Source organism: Oenanthe melanoleuca, chromosome 2 (assembly GCF_029582105.1).
Source record: "Oenanthe melanoleuca isolate GR-GAL-2019-014 chromosome 2, OMel1.0, whole genome shotgun sequence".
Taxonomy (NCBI): Eukaryota; Metazoa; Chordata; class Aves; order Passeriformes; family Muscicapidae; genus Oenanthe; species Oenanthe melanoleuca.
The window spans coordinates 95269707-95294016 of NC_079335.1; the positions used below are offsets into that span (position 1 = coordinate 95269707).

General features: G+C 36.8%; 1 protein-coding gene across 2 annotated transcripts in view; it reads right to left on the reverse strand.

Annotated features, from left to right (window-relative positions):
* VPS41 (VPS41 subunit of HOPS complex) overlaps positions 1-24310 on the reverse strand; it is a 106563-nt gene that overhangs the window by 33500 nt on the left and 48753 nt on the right. For both annotated transcript variants that reach the window (XM_056483806.1, XM_056483807.1), the window contains 6 exons: positions 23966-24031; positions 14379-14498; positions 10768-10914; positions 9499-9565; positions 2906-3003; positions 400-529 (listed from right to left, as the gene is read on the reverse strand). In XM_056483806.1, the coding sequence (XP_056339781.1) occupies positions 400-529; positions 2906-3003; positions 9499-9565; positions 10768-10914; positions 14379-14498; positions 23966-24031 (628 nt within the window). The remainder of the gene's footprint in view (positions 1-399; positions 530-2905; positions 3004-9498; positions 9566-10767; positions 10915-14378; positions 14499-23965; positions 24032-24310) is intronic.

The following is a 24310-nucleotide window of genomic DNA, read 5'->3' on the forward strand; positions in this document are numbered from 1 at the left end:
CTAAAGCAGCTTTTCCAGACATTGTGCCACTCATTTCATTATTCCTGAAGCCCTTTGTGTAAAAAGAACTCCTATGGATCACATGTTGAATAAATCTCCATCAAAGATATTGCCTTCCATTAGACTGGAACATACATGAGATATATACTTCTGCCTTCTCCAGTATGTCTGACCTAACTGATGGCATTAAAAATCATGATGTTTAAATATACACATTAGTTTTCTTTCATGTGACTGGCTCTTGTGGATTTCCACTCTATACTTCAGTGTCATAAGCAGTTACAGGTATCCAAGGAGATGACAAAAAATGACATAAAAATGAAAAAGAAGGCTAATTACACCCAAATATTTTTAAAGCAAGATATGAAAATAAGACAGAACAATATTGAGAACACCTACCTAAATGATAATCACGACATTCATTTTCCTGAAATCCTCGTACTGTTAGTGCATCAGAAGAGATCTCTTCACAGGACTCAGGCAGGGGCTGTACAATGTCGAGTCTGGGCCTTGCACAACACTCAACTTCCTGGAAAAACGACATTTTAACTGTTTCCTTAGCACATGATTTACCTTAGCAATACCAACTGGTGGACATCTATAAACAAGGCTGAAATTCAACAGCTGCAAACATCATAAATATCCAGTACTTTCACAGGGCACTCAGCTGCAAATCATACAAGTTGCAAAACTGTAATTGCATCTGGAACTCAAAGAAAAGTTACTCCAAGTAATCCAAGTTACTCTTTGATTGCTTCCCTTGAAGAGATGAGTCTAGAGGAGGAGGTATAGACAAAACATATCCTACCCCTGAGTTTTCTCATTAATTTTCTGCTCTTGGTCACAGAAGTTTTCAGGGCTATCACAGATGACTATCAATTGCTTCATTCAACTAGCTACAGAACAATTTAGAACCCATACCCAGATGGGCTCATGCCCTGAAGGGAACTCTATGAATCAATGCTATTCTGGTATTAAAATGAATTTGTTTTTCTGGGTTTTTTTTTAAGCTGGTGCTTGATTTTAAGCAGCCAGCAGCAGCAGAGAAGAATTAATCTGAGAAAAATAGAAAAACTTTGCTGTTTCTGATGAACTTAGAATAAAATGAACTTTCAAGTACAATGTAGGTGGTTATGGTAAGATGACATCATGGATTTTCACCTTCTGTCCAAGTGAAACTGCTGTCTTCAACTAGCTGCATTTTTAATTAAGTCAAGGTCCAAGACAATCCTATATTTTCTACTTCAGGCTGTGAATTATAGCAAAATACAGAATAAAAGAGCAAGGACATATAGAAAGTGGATTTAAACAGCTCTAACCTAGCCATTTTGAAGTAGCACCACTTGAGTTTTTTCTCAATGTAACTGTGCCATGAAAAAATAAAAAACCCAAACCAAAAAAACTTTCAAAGCAAGTTCAATTGCGATTAATCTGTAATAAGTAAGAAGCTGTCATTTGCAAGCTGTGAAATCAAGTGTAGGAAGACCAGTGTTCCTTTCAACTAAGGGATGTTTGTAGTGAGCAGCAATTCTGCTGCAAGATCAGGCAGTTTGGGCTCCACAAGAACAAGACAAGTGAGCCAAGAAACTAACAAAGGAGTTTGCGTCACAACAGGACATAGATGCCCCATCAGGGACAATTGTACTTCTGTTCCTTCAACAGCTACACAGAGAACTGGGAAGTGAAGTCCAGCACTTGGAGTTTCTTTAAAAGGCTAATTAAAAGCAAATATATTAAAAAAACTTCTTCCTATGTTCGATTATCATTATATCACCTGAAATTCCCTTTCCATCTTTCTTTCCTAAAGCAATTAAAATGACTTTAACCTTTAGCAGTCACCTCACTTACACTAGCTCCTTTCCTGTGCTACTTTTTCATTAACAGTGGCTTCCCAATTTCCTTGCTCCCTAGCATTTAACTCACCTTTTCCTCCCCTTCCTTATTCCATTTGTCTGCTTTCCTGGCTTTCACTGACTCTCTCACACTGGAGGACTATTGTGCTGACTCTTTTGGCAAACATTGCTGTGACATTATTCTTCTCCTTAATATAAATAAAGAAATAATAATCTGACATCCTGACGTAGAACTAGAAGCTAGCCCCACTGATTTCAGAAGGCTCGAGCATCTGTTTGAACCTACAGCATTTCATTGCCTAGCAACTTGTGCACCCAGTTTCTTAAGGTTACTATGGTGATGGTTGTCTAAGGGAGACATGCTTATCAAAGAGATGATCAAGAGCATCTGCCGTTCTCACACCGCAGCTTCAAGGATTTCCTCCACTGCCTTGCCTTTTATTTGGCAATATGAAATCAATGTCAGAGACAGACACAGCATTTGTCCATGCACAGGAAAAATGGCTGACATGAATTCTAATTTCTACCTATCCACACATGGATCTGGGTGTACACAACTAGAGATCTTAGAAGAAACAGAGACAATGACGCCACTCACTCACAATCATTCATTCTCACAGTGACTCTTATTGCTTGAGTTGATCAACTTCACTACTCTCATTTCTTTTGAGATGCAGTGTCAGCAAGCTCCTCTTATGGCTGAACAAGATTATTTATTTCTTCTGGAGCAGAAAAAAAAGGGAAAAGGAGGGAAAAAGCCCCGGGGGGGTAGAAAGGAAGGAAAAAGGAGCAAGAACGGCTAGCTAGAGACCTTCTCTGTGCTCTGCAGGAAACAAAGGAACTCAAACATGATTTCTGAAAGGTAAGCACATTAGTCTTCAACATCACCTCCACTGACCTTGTTCTATGGATCAGAGACATTTCAAGCACTGTTCACTACCAGAAGGCTACAATTTTTTTCTCAGATAATCATATTTGTATGACTAGTTTAAGACACAACTCACAGACCAAATTAATTTTGTGAAGAAACTCTGAGAGAAAAAAAAACCTACCGTTTTTTCAGAGATCTCCTTTACATATGAAAGTATAACAAGCTGGTCACAGAGAGGTGCAAGTCCACTGATGTAGAATTCGGTGTCAAACTGGAAAACTGAAATACAGGAAAGAAAGAGACTTAAAAACATGAATGTGTATGAACTATTACCTAAGAAAAACCTCACTGATTTTCAGAGACAATCAACAACATAAAGCACCACTTCAGAGAACTGAAGACTCAACACATATAACAAACTCAGAGATTTCCCAGTTGGAACAGACGAAATTCTGCATTCAACAGATTAAATTACATTAAAGCTTGCAAAAAGAAATGTTTGTGCTCCACGATATGCTAGAGATGAAACATTTTAACTGAAGGTGCAGTCTGATTTTCAGTAATCACATTGAAAAAGGAAGAAAACAAAAACCAAGCTCAATGAAACAGGTAATATGTAGTACAACTTCATTTGTTTGCATATTCCCAGCAAGTTCACGTGGCCATAAGAGAATCACATCTGCTACATCTATTGGTAAATAGGAAAACACAAAAGTCATTATTTACTTATCATCATTTTAAACATCACAGAATAATTTACAGATACACTCATTATAAAGAAAACACAATTCACCATATCTTTTCTAGTTTATAAAACTGAAAACATAATTTTTAAAAATTGGTCTTGAAATCGAGATAGTTACATGAGACTTCAAGAAAGAGAAACAGAGTGCTAAACTGCATTTACAAGAAAGGCTTAATAAATGAGACCTCTACCTCAGAAATTTATTTTTTATTCTGCTGGATTTACCCCTTTTTTGTGAGGCCTTCTCTCATGGGGACAAAAACAAGAATCATCCAAGTGTTTACATTAGCAAGCCTTGTAACTCTAAGCTTTTAAAAAAGTATCAGATACTTAATTATCTGCTCCCAAAACATGGTTTTATGAGAATCTAAGCATAAGTAGAAACAAAACTTTCCTTCCTTACTTTTTAGCATATTACATTTCTAATGCATATATATATTTACTAAAAGTTACTAATTATTTTAGCAACAGAAAATAAAGCATAATGACACTAAAAATAAAGCTAATTTTTTTTAGCTAAGATAATAAGAAAGAACAGGAGAAATAACTGTCCTCCTACAAAATGAGAAAAAATACAATGAAACGGTATATATTTAACACCTGTCTCTCAAAGAATAAACAAGCACTGTTTTTCTTCTAATGACTGCTGACACTTTGGCATCACTGAAGGATCACACTATAGCACAAGGATAGAGCACTCAATCCATTCACAGAAAAGAGTTCACATTTGTAACCATGTACATAATTATCTTGTTCTAGCCTACAAGATCGATGAGGTTATTTTGACTGTGTCGCATGTTGCTCTCAGTGATGATTTTAAACCAATCAGTTCAAAAGCAACTACGTATCTTATTGCCAGTTTACAATTTAGTATCTGGCCCTTTACAATAATACAGAAGGCAGGAGGAAAAACATGGAAAAGAAAAAATAATGGAAAATCCGTAATACTGTGAAAGAAACTTTAAATTCAGCTTTATAAAAGGGCCAAGAGAAGGCTCTCAAACACATGTAAAATACTGTGGTTTGTATTTGAAGAGGAAAACAGCATGGTGAATTATCATTTATAACGGTTATAGAGACAGCTTTAAAATCCACGTGTGTTTTCTTTGACTTATACTAGAACTTTAGTCCCTTTGCCAGTGAAAATCCTTGTAATGCCCAATGTAATGGTGTATTTAAGACCAAGCAGAAGTATTGATCTGTGAAATAAAAATAAACAAACAAAAATCACCACTTAGAGTTTTGTTTCTCAATAGAGTTTAGTTTCCTTGGTTTCACTATCAGCTTTCTCTGAGCTCATCTTTCTCAAGAGGCGTTGTTGAAACACAATGGTCTAGCTCTGCTGCTACAGCCTTGAACAAAGAATAACTGGCATAGACAGTGCTTCTTGACCTGATAAAAACCTTTGATGCTTCTAATCAAAAAAGTCTTACTGAAAAAAGATGATGGAAGTTACAGCTGCACAGAACAATAATAGGTTAAATTGACTTACTCTCTGGACACTGTGTAGTGATCAAGGAGGAAAGGAAATCCAACATAAAGACAATGCAGAAATGCTGTTAATTTGAAAAGGATTCAAAATAATTAAAACAAATGTAGCATTGAAGTAAATGGAAATGACTGAGGTATAGCCATGCGTCATACATGTTTATGCCTGTCATAAGAGAAGATAGAAGACAGGCTGACAGTGGATCTACTCCATGTTTGGCATCTATGTACAGATGTCAAACAAATTACCAGGAAGCAAAATGAAGAAACATGTAAATCTTTTTTGGTGCTCATTAAATGAAGTGTATGAAATAAATCAAAATGCAGAAATGAAACAATATATGATACATTATTTAACTAAACTGTATAAAACCACCTTCTCTAGGATTTAAAGAACCACATGTACATGACACACTGAAACTAAAAGGAGTCTATTTTGTTTAGACAAATCTCTAAAAGCAGCTCCTGCTTTATCAGAGCAGATTTTAAAGAGTAAAATGTTGGTTACAGTCAGAGGTTTTTACCTCTGATTTCACCTAAAAGCACTGGTGGTGGAGACACCATCTTGAGAACATTTGAGGGTATGCTGCACTGTGACCTATAAAAATGAATACAAATTTTGCAGGTGTTTTTATTGTGCTAGGTAATTTATAAAATCCAAAACAGAATACAAAATAGCTTTGATTAGCTATTATTATTATTATGTGCATGGAGTTGCACTTGATTTAAAATACAACTTTTTTTTTTTTTCCCCCATCAGTATATGACTTCAGTTCCAACTAGAGGACAAGAAGAGGCTCCAGGTAAGCATCACTTAAGCTTCAAAGCTCATGTCCTGAAAAACTCTTTTTTTTCCCATTGAACTGAGAAAACTTCATTAACCAACAGAGGAAATATTCAGTCTTGAAGAACTTTGGGGCTTAGAAATTCTGAGATTTGAAGACAAGTCAAAACCTTGAAGAATTTTGACTCACTTTACGAAGAAGTTTATAAACAATAGGTTCAGCTTGTGGCAAAACAGATGAACAAAAGTCTAAGTAGAATCAACTATATAACTAAGTTTGGGTTTTTTCTTTTTTTTTTTTTTTTGATTCCCAGAGTATAGCAGATTTGCTTCAATGAAATGTTTGCATAGATCACCTTATGAAGTAAATTTCCTGATCATCACATTCATCAACTAAGTCTTACATTCCATCTATATAAAGAGAAATATGTTGGTACGTTAAATCCCATTAATCTCACTTTACAAACTAAGAAAATAAATATTTCCTTGTATTCAGATTGAAATGTGCAATCTCAATGCATGATGCTAACTTGCTATGCAGATGAGAAGCTACCCCCTTGTAAAACATATGGATGTGCTGTAACAAGCATAGCCTTGAAACATGTAATTTTTAAACTAGAAATCTGCTTTGTAGGAAATTTGGTAGAATGCAAAGGGAGACAAGTATTCAAGAGACATTGCTGCCTGCTGGTACCTGGAATTAAGCTGAGATTCCTCATATCAAATCTAGACAAAAAAAATTAATAGAAATTCTCTAATCAACTTGAAGTTTTTTACATACTTCTGCCACTTATGTCTAATTTCTGCTATCATTAACAACCGAGTAACTGAGGCAGAGACAAAGTACTTCTCCATAGAAGTACATAAAATCCTGACAAGGCCAAGGAAGACTAGATTACCTACTTTCCTCTGAAAAGGCATTACAATAACTGAAAAGTCTAATTAGTTATTTAGCAAACAGCCTCTCATAGGCTCCAGTTGAGGAAGAGTTCCCTGTTCAGACCAGAAGCTGTGCATTACAGCTTTTGTACATGCTTCAGGAGTGAGCACAGAGGTCAAACACTCTTTAAGAAGGATCACAATGGCATTTAGTCCACGTTAAGCCTGTAATTCAATACCAATACTTTCTAATCAATACACTACTTCACAGCAGTAGCTGACAGAGCTAAACTGATAGGATCTGCTCAGCTAACATACGTTTAAACTTAAATAGAAACACTCACTTGGAGTTTATCTTTGAGACTGAATGAAGACTCACAGAGGTAATGAACTGTAGCAAAAACACTAGCAAGATTACTGAAGAAAAGCACCACTAATACACTGAAAGATGTAAATAAAATTAGCAACGCCACATGGATCTCAGTGCATGAGACCTGTATAATTCATCTATTTTCTCTTACAGGTAATTACACCATTATCTTCTTTAAGATAAAACAGATAGAACAGTTTAGTGGTGTAACTTTCGCACATTATGGGGTTTAGCATCACAGCAGATACTGTAATTATTTCCCACCTTAGCATAAGTGTAGCTAATTCTTAAGACAGAAACAGAAGATGAGGAGGTACTTTGTTAAATAGGATCCTATGCACCTAACTTGCAATGCAGGAAATACTGTTTCCTTATTCACTGGGCTGCAAAGTACTGAAGAAACATGAACTAATACCATCACAGTTATCCAGGATACCACCATGGAACTTAGTGGCCCTCAGAATGGCTCTAAAACAGCATAAATCTGAAACTGGTGGCACATGACAAAATGTGACACATGACACTATTTTATCATAGACTCCATATGTATTACCCTGATGACCAAAGAAGCAACTATGAAGTTTCCTGTTCCACTTCCGGTTTTCTTTCCAGGTGAAAAATTGTAAAATGAGGGAGAAAAAAAATTAAAAAACACCACACCACTAAACATGACAAAAGTAATACTGTTTTAAGGGTTTCATTTTTCGTAAGACTGTTGACAAGTTCTTGTGAGTCAAAATATCTGAAGGCTACTCAGTTGTCCTTGCACTGAAGGATGATATTCTTGCCTTGCCTAAATTCTTTACTTTAAGCAATTATATCAATTTATGCATCCACTTTGGATATTAGTGGTCTTGCAAAAAAACTATATTGGTTGCAGGTCTGATACAAAATCAGACCTTCCAGCTATGCCTTTGAAAAGTGATGTTGAAATAGATGTTATGATATGACACACTGCAGTCAAGAAGACTTTCTATGGAACTATATGAAAGACTATTAATTTATACAGAGACTTGAACAAACGTCTCTCTCTTTTCCTTCCCTATCCTCCCAAGTTCTAGAGTACAGTGGACAGCATTTGGTTGAGCAATTTTAGTGCTTTAACCTGAAATAAGAAAATAAAATCTCAAGCATGTCCTTAACAGGTTAACTGAGAAAAAATACCACTCCTCTAGAATATAGAGAAAACCACAAGCCCAGAAATTTTAAGATGAAGAAGTTACTTCCATGAAAATCTTTATCCTTCATGTCTGTACCTAAGTAGCCCAATGACAGCTTTTTAAGTTTTTTTAATCAAGTTCCAATGGACAGTCACCTAAGACTAGCACCATCCATATAAACACATTACAACTGAAATAGAAGTTACCTCTGTTCACTTGTCAGTATGTGACCAAACCCATTCAGTTATTTTTTAAAAGCTACTTGCTGGTACAGAAAATATTATATATAAGATCTGAGGTTAAAACATGTAACAAAACTTTTTCTTGATAAAATTATTGAGAATATCCTAGAATTCTGCAGTTAAATAGTCTGTTTGGACTATGTAATCCTGAACAACAAATAGCTTTCAGGTCCCAGTTAATTCTCAGGCAGACCACCAATCTCTCAGTTTCCAGAGCTTAACAAGTCTGGCTGATTTTCAGGAGCTATTTTAGAACAGTCCTTTCCTGAAATCAGAAAACAGAGCATACATATACTTATACCATGCACCATTCCAATCTGACATCCAGGACCTTGCTTGAACACCCTATCTACAATCTCAAGTTACAGTCAAGGGAGCACCAAAGTTTACAAACTGTTGCCCACTCTGGTCTGTTTACCTTCCCAGCACTATCTGCTCCTAGATACTTCCCTTCCTAGCAGATATTTCTGGGGACAATTGTGACTTTTTGTTTACATCCCTGTTTCCCTTCCAAATTTTCTTTGAATTCAACTTTACTTAATACATACATTTTGTCAAGAAATTTTCCAATAATTAGCAATAATAAAAATTTGTTCACATCAGATTAGGAAGAAAAATAAGAAAACAAATGTAAATATAAAATTCAGAAGCCAAGAAAGGAAACAAAAATAAATTAAAATCAATTTCCTAGCACTACACCAGAGATTTTACGGGGAAAAAAAAAAGAAGAGAAAATGTTATGAGTAGTGTAGTCAAACAACATATAATCAAATAAAGCAGTATCTATTTTCTCTTTACTACTATACTGACCATCAATCATTCAAGCAAGATGAAAACTCAAGTTCTCTAAAGGAATCTATACGAAGGGAAAGTTAAAGCATCCACTGTTCACACAAGAATCTCTGATTTTACATGATCACAGAACTTGAGGCTCTCTATGAAAATACCCTCACACCAATGTAAGAGAGCCAACCTCAGCAACTAACAAGGAGGAGACATTTATGTTACAACTATATGTTGCCTCCAAAGTGTAACAGCTTCATTCCCGGTGGAATGTGAAAGACCTTTGAAGCTTTTTGAAAAGGAGAGCGTTCATACAAGCATACCTATTTCCACGTAGCGGTTTGGTAGGTCACGCATTTCACTGGCATGCCGTTCTTTTACCGAGCAAATCTAGGAAACAAGAGATTTCAGCTGTTACAAGGGAACTGTAATTGCTAAAACAATACTAACTTGCCTCAATAAGAAAAGGAATTTCTGGGAATTATCCAACATGGATTCCTTTATTTTAAAAAACACAAGCTGTGAACACAGTAATAATGTATCAGTAAAGAAAATCACACAGAAAAGTTGTGGCTGTAGTTCACAGCCTTATAAATATACTGGGAGAGAAGAGGACCACGTAAGAGAAATGTGAAAATACATGCCCAATATGGTTTCTACATAGAAGCATTTATATATGAGTTTGGTTTTGGTGTCTTCTCCCACTTTGTGTCTCATTACCTTTCAAGGTACCTGATTCTTATTCAGTAAGTTTGCTATTGCTCCTCCCAGTTACAGGAGGGGAGTATGTACATACAAAGAAATGCAAATAACCAAATGTTGGGAAGTACATGCATATAGAAGGGGGAAGACAGATGCCAAACTTAGGACAAACCTCCTTATTTATAAAACTCTAAGCTTAACGCTCCAAAAGCTTTTTACATGTCACCTAGCTCACTTTACCCTCCCTTTCCATCTATTCCTATCAGGCACTTTTAATTTCCCACTGTGCAATGATGCAGCAGTCTGTTATTAGAAAACAGCTAACAGGCTTGTAACAAACTCATGTCAGGTGCTGGTCTGAGCAAATTATAATCAGTCTGCACCAAACAAGTCTGAAGTGCCGGTTTCCTGTTGAAAGATAACAAAACCCTACGCAGTCTGTCCTTTCACCCACCCATATTTTTTCCCCATGGTTGACCAAATCATGTGGCTGTTTTAGCAGCTGCAACCTCCTCAGCCCCCAAAGCGATCCCCTCCAAAAATACCTCATGGTAAGTTGTTCTTCCTTAATGCTAATCAAAAGACATGAATTCAACAGCACACTAAAAGCTTTCCAAAGACGAAATCTCTCCAAGGCAGAGAGGAGTGAAATGTCCCTGAGGATTACATTCACTGCATGCTTTCACACAGAGATCTGTCTGACCACTGGGTGCCTATCACTCCTCCTCCTCCTCCTGAGGGTCAGTCCAATGACATTTCTAAGGCAGCAAGAGTTCTCAACACTGGTCAAACCAAATTCCATTTTTTTCGATTGTCTTTACTTTTCAGAAACAATCCTCTGTTTGTCTGTGATAACAGCAAGCATTTATTACAAAGACAGGTAATTGCACCTTTACTGAATTTCCCCAGCCAATAATCAGTGTTAAATTATCCTTCCAGCAAAGGCTGCAGGGATACATATCTGGGCGAAGGCTTATGTCATCTCGAGGCACATTGGTAATTCTTTGCTTGGAGATCATGTCAAGTATCTTCACGCCCTGGAAGTTTAAAAACAAGAGAACTTTATTAAGTACGACAAACTCCTACTCACCATTTTGTACGCTAAGGCAGTCACAGCAGTTTATGGCATACATTTCAGAGCAGGGCTGAGTGTGCCAACAGAAAACTGTGGATACAAAAACCCATCTAGCCCAGGATGTGACAAAAGGAGTATAGGGATCAGAGTAATCTAGATGTTTTAAATTCACATGCCAAATAATTATAAGTGAATGAGTTACAGACTAGCAATTCCACTCATGAACCAGTTTGGCTTATTGGGCTGGTGCTGCTCCTGGAGAAATAAATAGAATCACAGCTTTTTCATAACAGCCCTTGCAGAGACACAGAAATTTCCACCTTGGAAAAAGAAAAGCACAAGCTCATTAAGAAAAAGGATTTAAATCTCAAGATATGCATTTCAAGTCTTATATTAAAACAGAAAAGCAAGCACACTTAAACAGTGCTTGGTTTTGTAAGCTGTGACTTTTTTTACTCCCTCCTCAGGACCTCTCCTAAACTAATAGAACAAGAAGTTAAAAACCAGGAAGATTAAATTCATTCGAGAGACAGGAAAAAAAATGAACCAATAATTAGATTTTTCTGTGTCGTTTAGCCAAGGTAAGCTATAACCTTTCCAATAGCAAAATGGAGATTAATTTCATGTTAAGTAATAACTAGTTCTTGCTAATTTAAAACAAAAGTCTCTAAAATAAAATATTTTAGCAGGGACTTCTTTCCTGCTCACAGAGCTTAGAGAGTGAGTCTTCAAATCACAGAAAAGGGGATGGAAAAGACCTTGAAAGGTCAGCATCCACGATGGCATGCCATGTTAGGATTCTCCTAGTGGCAAAACTGATTTAAAAGATTCCCCTACCCATTTCTGTACCCCACATTGTGAATTTCTATGTCTCTAGCTGTACAAATACACAGATACAGCTGTTTAAAAGTCATAGGAGGAGTTATGGTCTAAGCCAAGTTTTGCCTTTTTTAAAAATCATGAGGAACAGGAAGTGGTTGAAGGGTGGGTGAAAGGATTGTTTTAAGTGATCTTTGTCACTGAAGAACTGTGAGCATGGAACACACTTCTACTGGCATCTCATCAGCTAGCAGACATTAAGGTTTCAAAAACAAACAAACAAACAAACAAACAAACAAACAAACAGCAACTTACATAGCGTCTGTAATGTACAGAGCCCAGATCTCTAGGTAACATAAACAAGAATCTTATAATTTGTGTTTTCTAAGCTCATCTGATAAAATTTGTAATCTTGCTTGAATTGCATTTTAATAAAGTTGTTTTTTATAAATCTTACTACTTTGTCTCCAAGCATGATTTTCAGTGACCCATTATCACACCTTCTGCTTTTCTACATGGCAGCAAATCTTATATGGGATAGACTAGCTCCTGTTTAAAGCAGTTTTCAAACTAACAGAGTAGGATCATCCTTGGTTATAACTGTTGTAAACCAGCTGTTTAATATATTAAGTTTTACATAAGAGCAAGTTATTTAGAGTTATATTATCATGTGATATAGGATACTGTTTGCTTAGGTTTACTTACTTAGCAAGAGTAGCTGGATTTTTTGAAGTCTTAAGCTGTAAGCTGTGAACTTACATCTAGATATGCTTCTGGCTGGTAATTAATTATTAATTAATTTTCTTTTTAGTAGCTGGTAAAGTGCTGAGTTACAGATTTATGGTAAGAACAATGTTGATGATTCACTGATGTTTTAGTGGTTGCCATGTAATTTCCCATGCTCTGCCCGTGAACAGGAGCACAAGAAGTGAGCAAGGAGTCAAAAGGGGACCCTCTTGGCTCCTTGGAGCTGCCCACTGTAAAAGGACTCCAGTCCCTGAAGCTAAAGTCTGGGGTGGTGAGTATGTGACTCTTTAAATGGTTGTGAGAATGCCTGAACAGTGGCTTCTCCTCTAACAGGTATGCCATTTGCATCATGAACTGAAAGGACTGCCAGAGTCAACTTCCTACCATGGAGGAGCTAAAATCTGTCCAAATGGGAGTCCAGCAGCCAAACGCCTCTAAAGATTTGTCCCTCAGATGTCTCAGTTTGTAAAACTCGCACTATTAGCCATGGAGGAAGGAGAAGAGGGCATAGCAGCAAATATGGGGTACCTATGCATCTGAAAAGCAGAATTAGACCTTGCCTAAATAAAAAAACTAGGTAGGCATGCACACAAAGTAAGAAGTAAGGCTATAAACGTTTTCTCCGATTTGGAAAAAAAAAAAGTGTAATGCAAAACCTTGCTAGAGAATGGAGTTTAAAAAGTTAAAGGGGAAGGGAAAGGGCAATAACCAAATATATTAATCTTTTGGAGGGCAAGTGTCATTTCATTTTTCTTTGAAAGATAGGCCCTGACCATGGCTTTCTGTCTCTGACAGATGGCTCTCAATGTTTTATTAGTATTCTGTGTTCTGATGTGGCACACCATCTCTAGGGATAGCTCTTGTCCTATTCATCCCAGCAGATACCTAGAATATGTATTTTAATTGTATGAATCTGAAAAGAACAGAACCTTCAAAAAACCTAATGTTATGTCAATCAAGCCCTCAATGAAGCTTCCATTCTAACAGAGTTATTAAAGGAAAGTAAATAAACAAAGGTCCACCTCTAACAATTTCATATCAAACTGGCTTTGAAAGATAAAAAAGAACAATGGTTTTAGAATATTTTAATAAATGCCTCCCTTTAGGATGGAAAAACAATAGAAGAAGAAAATGCTAATGTTTCAGAAGTACTTTCACCACATTTAGAAAAATACTTTGGATTTTAGATATGATACACACTTAAAAACATATCCCTCACTGCTGAGCTTCAAAACAGAGCTTGACCCATCGATTAGATATACAGTGATAGCTGAAATGTAACACTCAGAATGAATGCAATGGTTTCCTTCAAAATTACACTTAGAACAAAAGTGGCCTATTTTCTCCTAAGTCTAACTTTTTCTAGCAGCCTAACTAAATGAGAAATTATGACTGCATCTTTTTATAATCTGCAACATTGAAAGTGCATATGACAATGTCATTTCAGTAAAAATTACAAAACCAAGACAGTTTATTTTTTTTCAGGGGGTAGAAGGGAGTGGAGATGTTCTGTTATTAATATAGAGAAGAATTACATTGGCAGTTCTTTCTCAGTTTGCTTCAATAAATTGCACTAATCAAATAGTGTAGATTAGTGACCACTACAATGGTATGTAGAGCTACTTTCCTAATTTCTTCAGAAGTGGCAATCATATTGGAGAACCCTGACTGATTAGCAGAAAACAACAGAAAAAATTTCTACAAAGAAATTACATAAATCACTATCCTTCAATGCCTTTTATACCCAATTCAAATGCACAGTTTTTCAACAGAATATTCTGGCAATTAGCATTGAAAAATTCCAATAATCAGTGTAACACAGATACTTTTGTTCATGTAATGGAGGTGAAAAATACTTACCATATTATTAGCCCAAGCAATTAAGTGTCCTCTCCATTTTACATTTCTTATATTTCCTTCCCCTTCATGTAAAACTGAAGGCTTCCATCTATTCATCCAGCCTCTTTCATATAACAGCAACTATAAAGAAGTGCAACAATAAATATTTCTGTGACACAGTACTGTATGCAAACATGGAAGTTATTATTTCTTAATTATCCCTTACTCTTTTTGGATTTTAAGTGCAATGAAAAATACACACCTATCACAAAACAAAAGCAAATACAATCAATATACATTGAGCATCTTGTATATTACAGAATTCCTCTTAAACTTAGTAATTTTAATAAGAAAGCCTTTCATCAAGTTTCTCCAAAGAACAGTAAGTATGATTATTTACCTCTTAAAGATAAAGAAATTAAGGTATTTCAGAACCTAAGACTACACCACTAGTGACAACACATCAGAAAACTGGTAAAGAAACCAGGTCACCTCACTGATCTTGAGATCCACTGATCTTGTCATAGGTTCTTTCCCTCCAAAAAAACACAGGTAGTCAAAGAAAATTAAAAGATCCCCAAGTCTGTAACCTTTTGGTTGGCTCCATGTGGAACTACACAGTCTTCCACAGGGGTCTAGAAATGTTGTGCTTTAGTCCCACATGTGCAAACTGCACTGTACCACAAGTGCTGCTGATTGTAAAACTTGTGTGATTGGTAATCTCATGCTCTGCAACTAAAGAAGGTATTTTAGAATATCTAAATGCATGAGAGATGCTGTGAGATGCTTTTCAGCAGCAAAGAAAACCCAACTATATATAGAAAGTCTGCACAGAAAGACAAGCCATATTGGTTGGTTGGAGCATGAAGGTTGCAGGTTGGATCCATTTATGGGACATCCACTTAGGAGTTGACTTGATGATCCTTTGGGTCCCTTTCAAATCAGAATATTCCGATTCTGTACCATTGCAGTAGAGACGGATGCAATGACACAACATGATACTGTGCTCATGAGGCAACAGCCAACTTTTACTGAGTGCTGCTTCCCTCACATAGTTTTGAAAGCCTGCATGGTCAGTCCTGATTGCCTGAATTAGTTGCCACCTGGCTAACTGGCCAAGAGCTACCTGTGTCCCCAGCGGCCGAGACCTGCTCCCCAAGGGACCAGACTGGGTGTGTTACATAATTAAGGTGGTATGTAATTAGATATATTTCAGTTATAAAATTATATTCAGGATTATTTATAACTGTGAGGCCCCCAGGCCAGCTGTTAGCCACCACACTGTATGTCTCATTAAGTTATTCAATGGGATTACAGGGAATCACTCTGACAGATGCAAAGTGCAGCACTTGGAGGGATACCTAAGTAAGAAGCTGAAGCATCTACAGAGATCATACTCTAAGGTACCACTCCTGCCAACTTTTGCATGAGTACACCCACATACAAACATTTGCACAACCTGAGCTCACACCTCACACTGGAAGGTGTGAAATAGCTGCCTGCAAGGATTTCTACATTGCTAAAACCCAAATGGAGTATTCTTCTTGCTAATACTTCCTATCTAAGATCCAGCCGTATGCACTCTTTGATATGTGGTTTCTCACCACTTATATTTGGATAAATACATCAAGTGTTAAGACATTAGTTGTTTAAAATAAGCAAAATATGTGATTTTAATGGCAATTATCAGACTGCCTCTCTCCCCTAAAGCCGCCAGATGGCACTAGAAGACAAATATTCTCTCCAAGAGTTTAAAGGAAGCACTAGGTAAGGTAATCTATTGAGAAATTTTTGTGTGAATTGCACTGCAGACATCAAACTTTTAATTCAAGTAAAGTGATCTTGTGTCCTTTATATAGGTCACAAAAAGACCCAACTTTCAGAGAGTATAAATTTTTTCCCCCCTATTAAAAGGCTACTGAGTAACTCTCACAGAACATGTTATCTTACAGCTACCAGGGCAAGCCACTGAAAGCAGTGTAAACCTATGCCTGTAAGTCAGTGCTATATGGAGGGGTTTCCATCAGAAGACTGGTAGGGAGATTTCAAGCACAGGAGCAGCCCTCAGTCCAGATGAATGATCTCCACTCAGATGCCAAAGATGTAAAAACTAAGTGCTGTGCTGATCCAGACTTGAAAATCACTTTTTTCCTAGTTTACTAACACCTAAAGAGAAGCTGGAGAGAAGAAGAACTGCTGCTTGGATGCTTCTTTCAATACCATCCAATAAAGACAGCAGCAAAATACATGGTATCTGCATTGAGACTTACTGGAGAAAGCCCCAAAAACTGATGTGGATGATGTGAAAGGTTAAACCTAGCTGATGTTAATTATATTAACTGCACTTGGAATTTTTTCTGCTTGTGACTGAATAGTGATTTACATTAATTTATTACATTCAAGATCCAGAGCAAACTTGGTATGACACTTTGCATCTTTTTTGTCATTCATGGTTTGTGAACATCATGCTTTTCTATGACTCTGAGTAACAAACTGCAAGGAAAAGTAAGTGATCTGAGAAAGAACTCAGAAGTTAATGAAGAGAGAAGTTAATTTCGAAAATCCTGCTTCTGTCTATGCTTAACCCTACAAACACAAATTTTCAGATCAAGGCAGTAGAAGACAACAGGCTGGTATCACCAACAATAAGGACAGAAAGAGATCTGAATCACTGAAACACCCTGTCATACCCCATTTCAGATCAGCAACTGAAATAGGTCCAACACTGATGCCAAAGGCCACTCCACACTGCGGCTTCAAAAAATAATATAAAATCTCAAAACATCCTTAACCAAGTTATCTTCAGTGCAATTATCTGTGCGCTATTGATATACATACACTTATAAATAAATGTGATTTATTTATTATTCCTTAGAGCAATGACACCTGGAAATTGAATGTGTGAACCCAGAACTTTCCTATGTGTTTTGGAGCTGTTGTCTACTGAAGACATTTCTCTCAAAATAAGTAGCCTAATTTCTTTCTTAATCTTCCTTTCTTTCTCCACACTGAAATGCTTATCATACCAGAGAGTAATTTCAAACTTCAAAATAAGACTTGTAAGAAGAAATCCACAGTTTCTGGAGGGGCTCTTCCTACCACCTTCCTCTCTTTTAGGAAGAGGAAAAATATTTTATGACTTTATTTGCCATAAATCCTATATTATGGTAGTCAGCATTCACAGTACTTATATTTCAACAGCAGCCAAAATCCCACTTTCTTGGCTTCTCCGCAATAGAATTTGTTTTCCCTCGTTTTTCATTTGCTCTCATAAAACTTTCTAGTCCTTTGTTACACACAATACAGTTGTGCTTGGAACACTCTTCCAGTGTGTCTTGCATGAACTGCAATTTGATAATAATGCTAATATAAAATAACCTTTAGCTACAAGGTCCCTACCCACACTGCTTCATAGTACATTGCAATCTTCTGTGAGCTCACTAATTATTTTGCGACTCTTCTTTAACTGCTTATGATTGCCCACTGGATCATTAAGAAAAATGACACACTGAAATGTATGAGACAAAAGGATGGAGCAGGACACTTTTTGGTTTTAAAAATAAGTGGATATATTTCTCTTGGATTAGTGAATACATCTCTTCATATCTTTCACTAACAGGAGATTACACAAAAAAGAGCTCAAAACTCTGTTTTAGACTACATTCACTGAAGAGAATAGATGAGTGCTTGGACTTAATGGAGCCTGTCATACAATTAGCATTGACACTAATTACATGTAATCCTGGTCCTAAACTATGTACAGGAATTCCCAATCCTCTAAACAAAAAGGTTAATTATTGCAACTTTGGTAGTATCAAAATGGTGAAGTAATTCAATTCAATTTATTCTCAGTATCAATTACTAGCTTCAATATACTGAAAAAAGGATGGATGTTCTCACAGAAATTTCAAAGGAAACACTTTTAATGATGCCCAGCATCACTACACTTTTTTCAACATAGCACCTTCTGTGTAAAGATTTGAAGAAGTTTTAGTGAAGCAAAAGAAAAAAGGCTTAAGACTTCAATTTGTAACTGAAGAGCCACTTTTCCATTCCCTACTGCAATACTGTTGGACTAGTTTTTAATTCACAAGGTAAAAAATTAGGAAAAAAGTCCTTGTAATTTCCTAGTCCCATTCTTTGTCAAGTGTGAAGATGAGCCTACCTGTGGCATTTGTCCTGTGTTTTGGTGCCTCTGTCACCATTTCCACCTCAGCAAGACAACACCACAAAAATCTAAAATGCTATTTCCATGGTTACAAGTGATCACTACAGCTATTTATTGTTTTCAGCATAAAACAAATATTTACAGGCACAGCCAAGATTAACAGCTACCAGAGACTAACACAGAACAGCATGCTGCATGAAGACTTACTGTTTAATAGTTCATCCCTAGGCAAACATGGAGCAACAATAAAAAATTATACTTTGTATTTGAAACAGACGATGGACTGGATGAGCTCAAACAAGGCAGAGAATAATGTAAGCCTCAAGCTTTCAGCTGAAGATGAGCTTTCAAGATTTCGTCATGAAATGTTGTCTAAGGATCTGGGGTGTGAACAGAGAGGAGGGCAGCAAGTGCAGTCAAGGGAAATCAAGCAAGGAGGCAGAGGCAGACAGCAGCATCAGGAGGTATGTGATGGCAAAAGAGAGAGATGAAACTGGAGCTACTGCTGTAGCTCATGGATGGAGAAGCTGGAAATTTTGAAATGTTTAATACAAACAAATGCCACAGGACTTTTATTAGGCTTCACTTTTAATAACTCAGCTGCCACACTCCAGCTGTTGCCTATTCACAAAGAGCCACAGAATTAACACCTTGAAAAGCAAATCCTGCAGTCTTGCAGGCAGAGAGACACATTTCATACACTTAGATCCTCTTCACTTACCACCTCAGGCAATGAAAAAGTGCTCCACACAGACATTTGTAAAACACACTACTATAGGTTACAAGCACATAGAACTACAATCCATTTCCTTTACACAAACCAAATTTATTACAGCACAAGGAGAATTTTTGTTTTAGAGATAAAGAAGAAATGCATATCCAAATACCCATAAAGAAGAAACGTAAGCCAAAAAACCCCCAAGCTTATTAAGCAAACAGGACATACTACATATCAAAGTCTCATCTGCTCAACAGTAGGGGATACATCTGGGCATTATACATTGCAGCAGGGAAACTGCAGACCAGTTTATTGTGGTTTGCTTGCTGCTACAGTTTGTTTCCTACTTATGGTAAATTATCCAATGCATGGACAGAAATTGCCACAGTATTTACTCCTTCTTCACTTAAATCAGACCTTCGAGTATTTACTGAGTGACATTTTATAGCTTACAAAGCAATCTGCCTTTCTTGTCTGGTACTCTTCTACACAACATAATGCCAAACAGCTGACTATCTGCTTTCTAAAAATGGACTGTGCTGCAAACAGCATCCTGACAATTTAATAATTTGTCAAAGTAGTCCAGTTATTATGAAGCACATATCATAGGGTTCAGAGGTAAGGTCATCTACTTACTCACCACGCAAAGTGCAACTGCTGACACTAAAAAGCAACATGTGAAAAAAAAGTATCTGAGATGTTCCTTGGCAGACTTGACTTTAACATACAAATTCCACTACCCCTTACAGTGGCCACAGATCCCCAAGAATGCTATTTCTCTTCCCATTTGTGCACTGTTTGCAATCACCATCCTTTCTCTGTGTATGATGTTGATCCACCTGGAGTGGAAAGGAATTTAGATTGTCTTGTTTTGCATTTCAGGCAAGAGTTAGCATGGGTCCAGAATTCTGACACTGATATAGTTCTCTTTTTTTTGTTTTTTAAATGAAAAATTTGCCCCAGGTAACACTAAGTTCTCTCTGCTTTTATAAAAGAAAGAAAAAAGAATCTAATGTTTAAAGCATTGATATGTTTAAATGTTAATTCTGGGAGGATAAAACATGATCAGACACATCTGTATTTAAAAACCAGTTCTTACAGTGTATCTTCTGCAGCAAAAGAAACAGACACTATTAAAAATGTTTTTATATATATTTCCAACACATATATATATATCTAAAAACCCATGAATATACTACATAGATATAGATACAGATAGATAGAGATGAGAGTGTTGACAGTCACAAGGTAAATATACAGTTTTATTTTGGTTCTCTAGCCCTTAAAATGTTTCAGACTCAATAGGCAAATCAATACTTATTATATAAAATGTATGTACTAGGCAAATGAGAACCAATCCTTTATGATATGGAATATTCTACTCCTGTACTTCAGAATACATTTGCTTAATTTGTGCCGGGTCCCCACTACCATGCTAGGTAGAGAAGACTCGAAAAACCCCTTCATAAGCAGACATTCAGCAGAGTGACTCTATCACTTCAGAGGACTCACTCTCCTCAGAGTTTCATTACAAAAGCCTTTGTGTCTAGTTATTGATGTTAATAGGGATGATGTCTCTGCCAAGAGAGGAATCTCAAGCTGTCCTGCTCTCCTGAAATTACCTTTACATATGTCACAGTAGCTGATACCTCGACTTTGGAACTGAAATAATCTTCAGTCTTCTTTCTTTGTTAGCTCTGTCTGTTTAACCCTCATGACATAATGGATACTTGGACTTCACAAAAATGTTCATTTAGTTGATGTATTGGGAAAGACCAGCACTCTAAGAGTTAAATCAAGAACACCTTGTTTTCAGCTTTCCCACCCTCATTTAGTTGGCTTTTACCCTGTTATTTTTTGAGATTAGACCCTTTTTTAAAAGGTAGAAGGTTACGACCTTCAATAGCACATTATTTGTCTTTTTGCTTGCTTTGAAGCTCAGTTGTCTGCTCTGGACAGAAATGCCCTGTTATTTACAATATACAGTATTATTATTTCAGGGTTACCATGATGCTGTGGTGCTGCAGTTAATTGCAGAGATGAGGAGGGGAAAAGGGAAGCATCACCTTTTAGTATAGCACCTATTGCTTCTCACTGAAATAGTGTCAATTTCCACAGTACCTGTCTTATTTCTAGGCACAGATAATATTCATTCACTTAGGAAAAGGGTGAAATAAGCTTTACCAACCCAAAATATCATCTCAAGCTTAACAGAAATTCTTTTCTTTTAAAACCTAGTGCTTTAATAAGCAAACAATTTAATTAGTTCATAATACGTTTTAGAGAAAAGCTTCTCTACATGCCTACTTAAGCAAAGTTAAGCAACCATATAAACACTAGCACAGTAGAGTTAAGCTTACAACAATTCACAATGATTACCCCAGTTACCCTAGGGAGCACTGCTCTTAAGTCAGCTTTAGGTCAGGCTGAGCTTCTAAGACGTAGCAAATCCCAGCACTACACAGCAATGCACCCAAGTTCCAGACTCCACCTGTGTAGGGAACTGAGGACCTGCACTGTGCATCCCTGAAGCATGTCACTAAGGCTTTTTCCCCCTTCTCTCTCTTGAACATTTCCAGGATGCCCTGAGTGGATCTTTGAAATGAAAAAGTATTTTTACACATTTTATATTATTATGAAGAATACTTTTCTAAAACATAAAGGAGAAGCAAACAAAAAACTCATTCAACTTTAAAAATGCTTATATACATTATGTCACCATTCCCAGAAAGCAAAAACAATCCAGACCCAGCAAGCCTTTGGATTAAGAGTTCACATGATACATACATAGCATGTTTTTTAATGCACCTCAGGTAAGGAGCATAGCATGAAAGCTTTAAGCAAAGCTTTTCTTTTAATTTTGATCCAAAATGAAGATACTCTTACTGTTACCCTTACCTCAGTGTGGATGAGGACAATAGGCAACATGCCTCCAACCACTGCCAGCTATCAGGGATGAAGTCACTGTATACATGCAAAGGCTAAAAGTGCACAGGCCTCAGGAACCAGAGGAGGACCTGTCCCCTCCCTGAAGGAGCTCACCTTGGTTGCTTAACTTTGCTTAAGAAAGCACAATCTCCAGATACAGGGAACGAGCAGCCTGAGCATGAGTGCTTCAGCCTGCTTCTCCTCACCCTTGTGTTCAGCTCCCTGTTGCCTGCTATGTCCACACTACACTTCAGCTTTATAGTTAAGGAGAGGTGTAAATGTTCAGAAAAAGAAAAAAAAAATAGTAGTTTCATTAGTAGGTGGAATTTAGCTTCCTGAATTTTCAAAATCATTTTGCTGTTGCTTTATAAAAGTATGTATGCTCCTTTTGGATGAAAGGAGAGAAGGGGAAAGGTTTCTACCACAAGGCTAGAGGTTTTATTTGTTGGTTTTCTGTACCAATAAAATCAAATTACAGGTGTCAAGGGACATTATTTTCAATGCTAAATACCTCACGTTAAGATGTCAATTAAAGTTTTTCTGAGGAGGAAAGTTCCTCAGCAAAGCATGAATGTATTAAGAATGAGTATACCATTCCCCAGAGGACAGAATATAAAACAACCTGTCAAGTAATCAAAGATAACCAAAGAGAATGTGTTAACTCCCTGATGTTTTTTTCTGTTCGGCATCAGGTGAATGCAAGATCTTCTACCACCTGACGGAGCCCTTTTCTATTAATTCCTTGCTTCTCTCTTTCCATGCCCCTTTTATCAGCACTAAAAAGCTTCACAAACTGGTGGCTGACACAGACACACACTGACTGTGCATTATTTTAAGGACAACACCAACTTCTACCAGCCAGAAAAAGCTGTCAAGCATACACACCACTAAATAAATAAAGCACAGCTATGCTTTGAAACATATTGAACTCTAAATGAAAATTAAGATGTATTCAGCACTTGAAGCCTGTAGTTCTTACATGCTGGTAAGAGAGAGCATTTGGTTTGATCCATCTGTGAGGATCGTTCATCCTTAATTCATAAAAGAAGGCAACAGAAAATTCCATGATTTCAAGAAGCTGTTCCAAATAAAACTTTGTATTTGGACTGAAAATATGCAATGTAATATAAGATACCTATAGGACCTGGAAACAGCTGCAATCTGGAAGTCAGAACTGTATCCTACACTAATAAGACACTTAATGCACATTTCAAACACCAACTGAATCCAAATAGAAGACTACCTAGAGATATAAGTGCTTAGAATAGGGTGAGCTCTACTATACCAGGAACTCCCCTTAGTTCATTTTAAAACACACAACAAAACCCCTTAGGACAGAAAAGAGCTGATGAAGATACTTGGGTTTATTTCCTTAAAATAAAACCCCAAACAAACAAACAAACAAACAAACAAAACCCCATCCCAAAAAATCACCCACAGGTAACCCAAGATCAACATGCTTCATAAAAGATCAGTTTTAAGGTCTAATTGCTCCCACTTGAACAAATTAAAATGGAGAAAATTTGGCCTAGGAAACATAAATTTTTCAGGCTTTGCAGATAGAATGTTACTTCTACTCTGAATCTCAACTTGTTGCAACATGTTTTTAACATTAAAATGTACTTTCTCTCCCCCTGAATTCACTTTTAATTAACAATGCTTTAGTATACAATGCATAAAGAGAAGGAAAAAAGCAGAAGTGTTTGTTCTAGGTGTTAGAAGTCACAAACACAGCCTTCTGAGCTATATCAAAGGGCTATTTAAAGGTAGCCAAAATCCATTACGAATGCTTACCTTTTTTCCTCCTGTTACAAATTGCTTGAAGTGGGATCTTACAAAATGAGGATGAACAGCAACAATCTGGGGGAGTGGGGGAAAGGGGAAAAAGAGGATTGAGCTTAAGTAAGAGTTTACAAGAAGCACTACATCACCTTTTAACCTAGATAGCCTTTTGTCAATTATCAAGTATTACAGCTGAGTTCTTTCTCTTAAGTGAAGCCTAGCTGTTTCAGACATTTGTTTTTCCTAGAAGAGAAGATAATTCTTCTTATTATATGCTGTATGACAAGCATTGACACTGAGGGCCATGTTACACTGAACAGCTACTTTCCTGTACAGCAGGCTGCAGATTCAAGTGTG